This window comes from Belonocnema kinseyi, chromosome 4 (genome assembly GCF_010883055.1).
Source record: "Belonocnema kinseyi isolate 2016_QV_RU_SX_M_011 chromosome 4, B_treatae_v1, whole genome shotgun sequence".
Taxonomy (NCBI): Eukaryota; Metazoa; Arthropoda; class Insecta; order Hymenoptera; family Cynipidae; genus Belonocnema; species Belonocnema kinseyi.
This window is the reverse complement of record NC_046660.1, coordinates 91,676,424-91,687,561: the sequence shown is the minus strand read 5'-3', so window position 1 is coordinate 91,687,561 and position 11,138 is coordinate 91,676,424. Positions and strand designations below refer to the sequence as shown.

General features: G+C 33.8%; 1 protein-coding gene across 1 annotated transcript in view; it reads right to left on the bottom strand.

Moving 5' to 3' along the window:
- Positions 1-11,138, bottom strand: part of LOC117171008 — a 149,244-nt gene that overhangs the window by 15,723 nt on the left and 122,383 nt on the right. Inside the window, exon 2 of the mRNA XM_033358053.1 lies at positions 6,562-6,607. Coding sequence (XP_033213944.1) covers positions 6,562-6,607 — 46 coding nt within the window. The remainder of the gene's footprint in view (positions 1-6,561; positions 6,608-11,138) is intronic.

Genomic DNA, 11,138 nt, shown 5'->3' with positions numbered 1-11,138 from the left:
TCCTCAGCCACCGTATTCACCAGACCTGGCCCCCAGCGACTATTACTTGTTCCCTAACCTGAAGAGATGACTCACCGGTAAGCATTTTTACTCAAATGAGGAGCTCATAACTGAAACTGCGGCGTATTTTGGAGACCTTCCGATCTAGTACTTTTCGGACGGTATCAAAAAGTTAGAAAATCGTTGGACTCGCTGTATCGACCTAAAAGGAGCGTATATTAAAAAATAAAACAGACTTTGGCCAAAAAAACGTCTCCGTGTTTCATTTTTCAGGGACTTATCAGGCTGCTGCCAGTAAAATTTTATTGATGGTCCTTGCCGAATTTTAATTCTCATGTCTTTAATTATTCGCATCGAACAAGGATAAATTATCGCATTGACATCTGTAGAGGAAGGGATGGTTTCTCCGCCAGGTAAAATATATTATTCAACCGTATACTAAAAAATGAAGAGAATTATCCTTATCTTAATAACAAAGAGTTTGCATTTAGTTCAGTATAACGGGGTTCACAAGACATTACCATCATAATGAGAAGGTACTGTTTTTTCCATGTATTTTGTCAGTAGCTTGCGATTATTTTGAAAATTATTTGCGCTAACGCAAAAGTAAGTTGGTGGCTCAAGTAAGCGTAGAAATGATAATTATTAGTATTTTCATTTTTAGTTTACTTTGTTTCCTCTGTGATGCAAAAAAAAGGAAACAGGGGAAGATTCTTGAAATTCATTTTTAAAAATTCCTCTTCCTCAAATAACATAAATATAAATTCTTCAATCTATTAACTTCTTTGTAATATCTGAATCACATTGCTTTTTAGATCTACCTTCTGTTATATTTAAGATTTAATGGTTATAAAGCCTAATCAGTTATATGAAAAAACATAATTTTCATTATTAAACCTTCTACAAATGATAACGAAACCCACGAACAGTAGAGCCAATTATTCTGCTTGTTTAATAATGTTTATTTTCAACTTTGCAAGAATTTGGTTTAATGTATTTGGCTATGTTAATAATAATAATAATTATTATCTTCACAATAAAATTTTCAATCCGTGTTTTTGCTAGAATACTGTAATATATTCTTTAGATACAGGGATAGTCAAAAATTTGGGTTATGTTTTTAGCTATGTTTTAAATGAGGTCATCATATTTCACAGCATATCGCCCTATATTTTCTAAAAATATTCTTTAATGCTTAACATTTTTGTTTTTATTTTGTATGGTTATTGATATTGAGTTGTTACGGATGTGGGAGTAATGATAAGTAATATAGCATACATGGGAATATGGAACATGAGTTCTTGTAGCTCATAAGGTATCAGGACACATGAGGTAACGTGTAACATCAGGTTTATGTTTTGCTTCGGGTAGTATTTTTAGGGTAATAGGGAACACTGTGTTATTTAGAACATGAATTCACTTTTCCAAAAACAAACATACAAACTGACTCTAAGTTTTTGGTTTTATAAATGTATTGAGTACAAAATCATACTATCTTTTCTAAAGAAATTCTTGATTTCTGAAACAGTGATAGCGGTAGCGACGAGATGTTTCCAAAATAGAGACAGATAAATTACTTGAGATCCTTTGCTATAATATTCCGAAACCATGAAATAAACATTTTTATTATATAGAAATAAACGAACAATGTTTGTCTTTTATTCTACCTAATGATAGCAATTAAAGAGACATTGCTTTGTGCCCAAGCAGAACTTGATATTAGCGAGCCAAAGAATTCAAGCGACAAAAGCGGATTCTCTTGAATTGAAAACGTTATCTTTCTTCATCGTCCTATAAATCGAATTATCGTTGCATAGAACGACATGAGGGGAGACATTGGAGAAACAAGAAAGCAAGAGCATGCCAGGGGTTCAAAAATAAAGAATAAAGGAGAGGGAGTGAGGTAGTGTGGTAAGAAAGAAAAAAAGAAGCGCAAAGAGCAGTATCCTCTGGGGAACTTTGAATATAAACCCAGAAGCAGAGGCGTCTCGCATCGATTTATTTTCGTGTTTGTTCACGGTGGGAAAAGTTTCGCGGTTTGTCAGCACTTTTAGATTAGAGAATGGGTGGTGGAGCGACGGGAGGAACGTCGAAAAGAAGAGGTAGGGAGCATCGGAATCTCATAAAGTCCCTACAAATACCTTCATTTGGAATACCTACCCTCGCCTCGTTTCCTACAGGGCTCGAGTGGGTAGTAAAACCTGCTACCAATATTTTCTTTCTCTACGTGACGAAAGGCTCGCTCAAAGACTCAAAGAAAATTGGAAGATATTGTTAGGCACGATTCCCGAGGCTTTATCCTCATTCAAACAGTCCGTAACTACAAGTGTATGTTAGCTACTTTAACCTATTTCAAAATTTCTCGAGTTTTCAACATTATCGAACTCCTTTGAAATTTTAGACAATTAGGCCTTATTTTCTGTCTGGAAAGGTACTATAACGATATAACTCGAAAATTTTTCTATCATTTTTATTGAAAACCTGATTGACTTCTTATTCCTGGAAGTTCTTTTATGTCCAAATTTGAAAATTTGAAAATTAGATATACATACAAATAATCTCTTTAAATCACAAGAATCGACGAAAGAATAATAAGGAGATCGAATTTTCATGGGAAAGTTTTCTGAATCTGGTAGTATTATTATTAATAAATTTACTCAGGGGGCAAGCGCCACAGGTCCTCTTTTCGCGGTCAAACAAATGCGATTGAGATAGAATACATTAAACCATTTTAAAAATAAAGGATAATAGACAAGTTAGTTCGATTTTCTTGATTATGATACCAAATGATTATATTGTTAATATAGTTAGTATTTGTAAGAGAAATATGGAAAAATAGGGCTTGAACCCTAAATAAAAAATTTTGACTACTTACAGGCTTGGAAGACAGTGCCCTTGCTCTTATTAAATTGCATGCATCGAGGTCAGTTATATCAATTACTAAAAGTATTGTACTTGCTTTTATTTTGCATGCGTATTTACTTTCTAATTAGTTTCAAAATTACTGAATATATTTGAATGTAGGTGGATGATCAATTAGAAAATTGATTTGAAAAAAATAAAGTTTGGTTTAGGAAGAAAAAAGCAAACAAGCATTAAGTAAAGGAATAGAACATATATTTGCAGAGAAGAATATATGAATGAATGTAATGAAGAACAATAATATATTATTAATAAAGATGTAGATTTTACAATAATAAAAATAAAATTTGTATGAGTTCCACAAGGAAGAGGTATTGAAAATGGTAGAAAGGAAACGAATGTTATACGATAGGAAAAAGGAAAGACATTGCAAGCTGATAGAGCACATTTGATAAACATGAAGGAAATAACTATTTTATAACACATAGTAGAATAAAATAAGACAGAAAATATATAATGTAGGTTGCATGTATGGAAAAATTAGCAGGTAAACTCAAAGTAAAAGATAATTTTTTACCATCTCTCGAATCTAATCGCCTACTTACCAAAGATAAAATTAAAAAAGAAAACTGGACCGAACTGAACATATATTAGGCAGGATCTAGGAATTAGGAAATAAGAAGCTTCTGTCAAAGTAGAAATGAATTGAGAATAAAAACAATTTACTCATATTACAAAAAAACTGAAAAACTTACTGCGGGTTTTTGAAACACTCTTGTATATAATTATATTCGTGAACTCATTTTTACCAGCGCTGTACCAGCGTGAGAAAGAGGGTAACTGAATTATTTTAATTTAGTTACCACGGTACAGAGAATCCGACCCTAGGGTTTCACTTTTTTTCGTTTTCGCATATCCTCACAGGTTAGTCAACCACGAAGAGATGTGAGGAGCAAAGAGCCAGAAACGAGGACTGGTGGGTTGTCGCAGAGATGAATCCTTCTCTGTGATGAATGCTGGTAAACTTCGCGCGAAAAGTCGTTTATAACGCGCCGCTACGCTACGCTACGATGCCCGCACTTCATAACTTCTTCCTCTTCTCCGCATTTCTTCCTGCAGTCTTGCCGACGACAAACTTTCACAAAGATTCGGTAGATTCGGGTTAGTCGATCGTGAGAGGAATTCTCATCGCTATCGTGGCTATAAATGCTTGAGAGAAAGGCAGAAAGGGAAAAGTTGTGGACACGAGAAGCAAATTGCTGAGATCTTCTGCTGATGCGGCTTCATTGATGTTTTAAGGGAACCACTTGCTGAAGTCGGAATTACTCTTCTGAAATTTCAACCTTTTCACGGAATATTCTAAGGAAAATAAGAACTGTGTAATTATAATTTTCTCTAATTTGCTATTAAAGGAAATAATGTTCTTCTGGCGAAAGAACATCAGGTCTTGGTTACAGCTCTTTTACAATTAACTTTCTTATCTTATACGAGAAAGTAATAAAAGGTCTCATATCTTTCTTTGCTTCATCAAGAAAGGAGTAAGTTAATCTTACAGAAATCAACATTCCCTTTATTTTTAGAGCACTCTTCTTAAACGTAAACCAGGAGTTTGTTAGATAAGATTAGTTTTGCATTGTTTACCCGCTTGCACATTCTTGTTCCTCTTTGGAGAAGGAGTAAATGGTGGTGATATATTCTATATATTTTTTATAGTAGACTTTGAGATTTCTCGTTAAAAGGAACAATCAAAGGTGATTCACGAAAACGTCGTTTATCGAAGTGCTGCGCCGTTCGAAGAAAATGCTAGCTTTGCCCTCCCTCCATCAAACAGCTACTCTCTGAAACTGTCGCCGTAAACTACGGTGGCTGATAAGAAAAGCGGCTTACCATATTTCTAATTTTCCCGTCGGCTCGGCAAATATTATGCATACACCGTGAATCTATGTCTCCTCGTGGAGATGATGTATCACCGACCTCGACCTACGTTGAAAGTTATATTCATCTCCTTAGGAGGGTAACGCATTCCCCCCTCCCCCTCGGTACCGCATCTGTTTTCTCGTCTCCTTTTCGAAGAGGCATCGAAGCTTGAACGAACCCTGGGTGTACACTGCTATCTGCTTAAATTTCATAGATCGGTAGACGGAACGCTTCGGGCAACACCCGTAGCTTATCACCAATCCTTCTTCGCAAAACTTTCCTTCAAATCATTCAAAGTTCCGTTCGCCGGTATCCTTAAAGAGTAAACACAAGTTAGCGAAATCAATCGACGGCAAACTTCTTGCTATCGACAAAAATCCTACACGTGGGCCATCACGCATACGGGAACTTTTCTTTGAAAGAGAATAAATGCCACATTGATGATTTTTCAAAAGAAAAACAAAAAATGTTCTCAAAACTCGAATTTTTATTTTATGAAAAAATATATATTCTTAAGATTTTTTTAAAATACTCGTATTTATTTGTTAAAACCCCATACTTATAGGTTCAAGATTCAACGGTTTGGCTCAAAGATCATTTGTTTTTCGAAAGTTCTTCTTTTGGGAACAAAATTCGACCATGTTAGAAATTCATCTTTGCAGGTTCTAAATGCAACTATTTGGTTCACAATTTAACTCCCTTTTTAAGGATTTCTTTCTTTTTCTTGAAAGTACGCAGTTATTTGGTCATAAATGAAACTGATTGATCTAAAACAAGTACATTTGTTTATTAAAAATTCAATTATATTGTTTAAAAATAATCTTTCTTAGTCAAAAAATCATATTTTCGGGTTGAAAAGTCAACTTTTTCCTATATCATTCGACAGATATAAGTTTTTGGTTAAAAATTTATCTCTTTTGGTAGAAGATTAATCCTTTTTGGTTAAAAATTTAAATCTTTTCTAAAAAAACGCCATCTACTTCGATTTTTAACTGAAGCGCTTTATATTGAATATATATTGAATGCATATTGAATCACATTGATTTTTTAAAGAATTTATTTCCCTATTTGCGTGAAAAACATCCTATTTCCCCTAATCTAAGAACTACCATTTGTTCTGCTATTTAATTCTGCTAAAATATTAGGTATCTATGTTTTTGTATTTGAGTTTTTTATAATATGAAATCAAAGAATAAATTCTGAATTAAAGGGGAGGGGGTCATATTTGTAATGTTACCCTGCGGGGTTTAAACTTTATATGATGATCTGTGATAAGAAAGAGGAGTGGTCCATGAAGCTTTCAAAATAGCTCATTGGATCTAACTTCTTTTGCACAGTCTTTCATATTTTGAAATTCGCTTGATTGAACCTTGATAAAATTTCTCAAACAATAAAGATCATGAATCTATTCCACGACAAATAGTACTTTTGTCAGAAGACTGAAAAGAGCATCATCGACACGGTTAATAATAATCTGCGTTGGTACGATGGAGTGGTACGATGAAGCAGAGGAAGAGTACGAGGTCGTCGCCGGAGAGCCGCTTCGCCTGGAATTGCTGAAGTAATTAAATTACCAGCGTTCAGGCTGCGGTCGGAAATAATTTGGTGGCTGGTAGCCTTCTAGTATTCGCTACCGTAGTTTCCGCTAGGCCAGGGTTTGCAGGTCGAGGACGGAAAGGAGGGACCAGAAAGCAGTTCGCGTTGTGGCTCCCATCAGGTTTCCCATATATTTGCTGAGATATACACATAAAGGCAGGAATACATATGTGTATATATAAATACCATGAATTTTGAATCTCTCTGTCTGACTACAGCCTCCGTCACACCCCTGTCCATACGAGCGCCTTCAGCACACCTGAATCTCGGAAAAGGTACGATTTGCGGAGTTCACGTAACCACCAACAATTTGAACCGCTGAATAATTCCTGGCGCTCCAATCTAATTGCGAACCAATTAGACCGAATTTATGATGGATTTGCAGTGGAGGCGCTCCCGCTATCACCGCAAATACATACGTGATACGCCACTATTGTTTTGCAAGCGACTCCTCACGCATCCCAAACTACAACCGCCTCATCAAACGCCAGACGTCTGATCGTATAGTTATAGTTATAGTAATATGCTTTTCCACACCTCCACACCTTATTCGAATCATACAAGCAATCGGGAAACACCGAACATTCAGAATAATGGAATTTCCATAAGTACAAAGTATCCCTGCTATTTCGCTGAAATTCTTGTTTCCTTTCGGAAAAACAAACATTTATGAAGTGAATAGAATTTGTAAGCGTCCATTTTTTCGAAATATTAGAGAATATTCTATAATGCTAATCTAATCATCCTACATTGCTCAAACACCACAAGAATGTAAAACTCGATGATTAGGGTAGACCGGGGCAAGACCAATGATTTATTCATTTAATTATTTCTGGCAAGCTGCATTTCCTAAGGCTTGTACCGCTTTTGAGGGTAAGACCGACTATGGTTTTTTATTAAATATAAATTTCTTTAGATGTACAAATTTTACAACTGGACTTTTCTCTATTTCATGTGTTTGAAATGTTTAAAACAAACATATCCTGAAAAAATAAAATGACTGTGTATTTTGAAAACATTTGTTTTGAGTTTACAGTTTTATCGTGTTATAGACTAAATTTTAAGTAGAGTTATCATCGAAATATTTGTCAACCATTTTCCTGGTTGCTCTTATCCTAATGGCGAAGCCTCAGCTATTTTGTAAACTCCATATATTTTGGACTCCTGTCAGTGAATCTTCCATTTTTTAGTTGTCAAAACTCTTTTTTGCTTAATTTTCTTTTACAACGTAAATTATTAACATTTTAGTTTATGGCAGAATTTATCTAATATAATAGATTATCTTATCCAAGAGAGAATTAAAATGAATGAGATATATTGACAACGTTCTTTGTAGTGTCAGTTTTACCTCGGTGAGAAATTAGTCACCAGATCAGGATGTCAAGAATTTTCACTGATTCACAACACAATCTCACAATAATTTAATTAATTAAAATAGTTCAGCCCAGTCTAGCGCATATTATGAAATGCACGTTTAGAATCCAGAAAGCCCTTTAAGTTTCAGTTCAGATTTCTAGGTGAGTTAAGAATTCATAAGAAGTGCTAAAGATTTCACTATGTTTGAAAACATGTATTCTTTATTTTAACACTCCTAAAAAAGTACATGCTTAATTGAATGATTTTTCCTTTTTATAAGTTAAGTTGTTCATTTAACATCTTTAGCCATTATTTTGAATAAATAAAAGGGAGACCCGAAGAACAAAGCCTAATTTTCATCTGTTTCATTTTTGAGGAATGGAATAACAAAATAATGTTATATAAAACTTGAAATTTGTATTAATTTTAAATTTGAGAACATAGATATAGGAATTTACATGGACAGACTAAGTAATGGATAAACAGCAAGTTCTGCATACATGTTCAGCAGAAACCTATATTCCTCAAAATACAAGGATAGTCAATATACGCATTAGAATAATTCACAATTTGAAACATCTGAAATTCGACATTCTTTAATCACGTATGAGATCATGGCAACCTTTAACTTGTAGAATTTTACAATTTCATACAAAACAATATTTGGAATAATTCCCAAAACGCTATTTCCCAATCGAAATTTCACAAATTTTTTATGGAATTATTTCTACTAAAGTTGCTATATTTGTAATGTCTCCATTTTCAACTTTTTGGTTTTTTCCATGCAAACCCTATAATGCGTTGTATTAAAATGTAAATTTTCCCTTATTTATTAACTCAATGTCAATCAAATTATGCTGATCATCGAAATCGTGCACGTTGCCCAATTCTGTTAAAAGAACTTTTCTGAAATTAAAATTTAGCTACAAATTTAATAAAAAAGGATATTTTTAACATTTTTTCGCGGATAAACTTAGGCAGTGAACTAATTTACATGAAAGTTGATTTAATAAAAAAGACGAAAGAGATAAAAAATTATTCTAATTAAATCGAATTAAACTTCAAAAGAAATTTTTCAAATGTCTGTATTAGGGTGGTCCAAATTCATGCATGTGAAAATTTAACTTTTGATTTTTAGTAATCGACTCCTACAGCCAATTTTTTTTCTTCTCCAGAAAAATAAGTTCCATAAATTCTTTTTTTCAAATCGTTCAACCCGTGCCTCTGGACTTTCCAAATTACCATGAGGATTTGCATGCAAAAAGCTTGGTTTTCGAAAATATTGGAAAGAGAAATACTTAGTAATAACTTTTTAAAAATTAAAGTGTAATGATTGGTCGCATCTTGAGAAATGTTTGAGGAATATTTTCTGACCAATAACTTTTCATTTAAATCCCCCTATTCCCTTTGTTTTGTGCCCGGAAAGTGCCCCGAAAATGTGAATTTATTTTATAAGTGTCAGGTTTTAAATTATTTTATAACCAATTTAAATGAATGATAGAGTTGATGAATTTCAAGAATAATATTTGCAGTTTAAGATATTTTGTAATTATTTCCACAATTTTCATTTGTCTATCACTTCTTACCTATAAATCCTAAAACTTTATTATTTTTAGGAACAAATAATGCTATTAACAAACGTTTAGAGTAATATATGTTTGTAACAAAATTTTGCATTATTTTAGCCATTTTTCATTTGACTATTGAATATCTTTCTCTTGTAAATCTTGAAAAGTTACTATTATATGGAATTAATTATGTAATCAATGAATTTTAATAGCGATATTTATTCTGGAAGGCAGTATTGAAATTATTCATATAATTAATTGTTGTTCTTTTTTAATTTCTTATATTATGTCGCTTATAATTGCATTAAAAAACAAGAAATTGAAAACAAGAAATGAGGGCTAGGCTGCAATATAAGTATGTAGATATATTTTTTTAACTGTGGGAAGGCCCTTCATTCTTTCAACGCGCAACCTCGCTCAATGTCAAAACCAAGTAGCCAGGGGCTTCCCCACTTTCAAGCGAAAAACATTATATCCCCTGATTATTACAGTCACGCGAAAAATATTTCTAACTTGAACACTAGTACAGAATAAAGCGCACTTTCACTTGTACGAAATGTAAAGACGCTACCGGTGACACGCGCGCGTACAACACGACTGGAGGTTCCATTCTTGGTCGCGTGGATGGCTATATCGCTGGTATGATCATTGCTTGAATCAATCGTTTGCCGTTACTTGTATATTTCACTAACTGTGTTAACACAAAATACTGATTCAATCAGCGACAATTTCACTGCTGCGGTTTAAGAGAGCAGTACCATATTTTATCTATATTGAAAGTATAATCAAAGAAACACTGGACTTAAATAAATGGTAAATTGTTGATGAAATTGCGTTGAAAGACGTTTTAAATCCCGTCTGAAGAAATGTCCTATAGGTATCAAACAAAATGGAAGAAATGTTAAGTCTGCGTTTGTAACTTCGAGGGAATGTCATGGTATTAACATCGACATGGATTCTGTGGACAGGAATTGAGTAATTGAATATTAATAAATTTGCTGTTGTGTTGACGCGGGCAGTGCTGATGCCACAATGCATGCGGACAGTTTCCATCGACCGCAGATCCGCGAATGACCCCGCGGCCACATCATTTCATAATTGCAACGCAAACTGGTTACTGCGTACAATTTTCCTCAGTGAAGGACGAGTTTCTCGTTACCTTGATACCCAACACCCATCCAGCACTCATCGTTACTGACAGTATGAAAAATAACACGTTCGACGTTTGATTTTCATATCAAATCGTGATATAATTGGAAAACTGTCATTCTTTTTTATTTCCAGTGGCTATTTCCATCGCGAAGCTCTATCAGCACATGCGATAATGTATCTTTGAATAGAATTATATGCGGGAAATTCACGCCTTTGTAACATTCGATACTGCACACTTGCATTCGTGTCTGGTTACACGCGTCATGTATAACGAGACACGTAACATTGTAGCACAGGTATATCCGTTAATTGTGTGTCATACTGTATGTGACAGTGAATGGTCATCGGTTACAATATTCCCAACCGCTGACTTTGAATTTCCTAGAATTTCTGTTCAACAAATATAGAAAATTTGATGTTTCTCTAATATTTCATTTCCGTTTCTAATCATTCATTTTTCCTCATACTGAATGTGTATTAAATTTATTCCATGTTGTATGCACGACTTATATTTCAGGGGATCGATAAAAAACACATTTATTTTATTTTTGCTGATTCCGTCCTCCTACTTGGAGTTCTCTGAGGACAATAATAATATTAAATAAATATTGGGAAATTAATAGTTTAAGGATGAGCTTTTATTTTAAAATTAGTTAGTTTAGTAATTACTTTAATTCTGTAACCCTT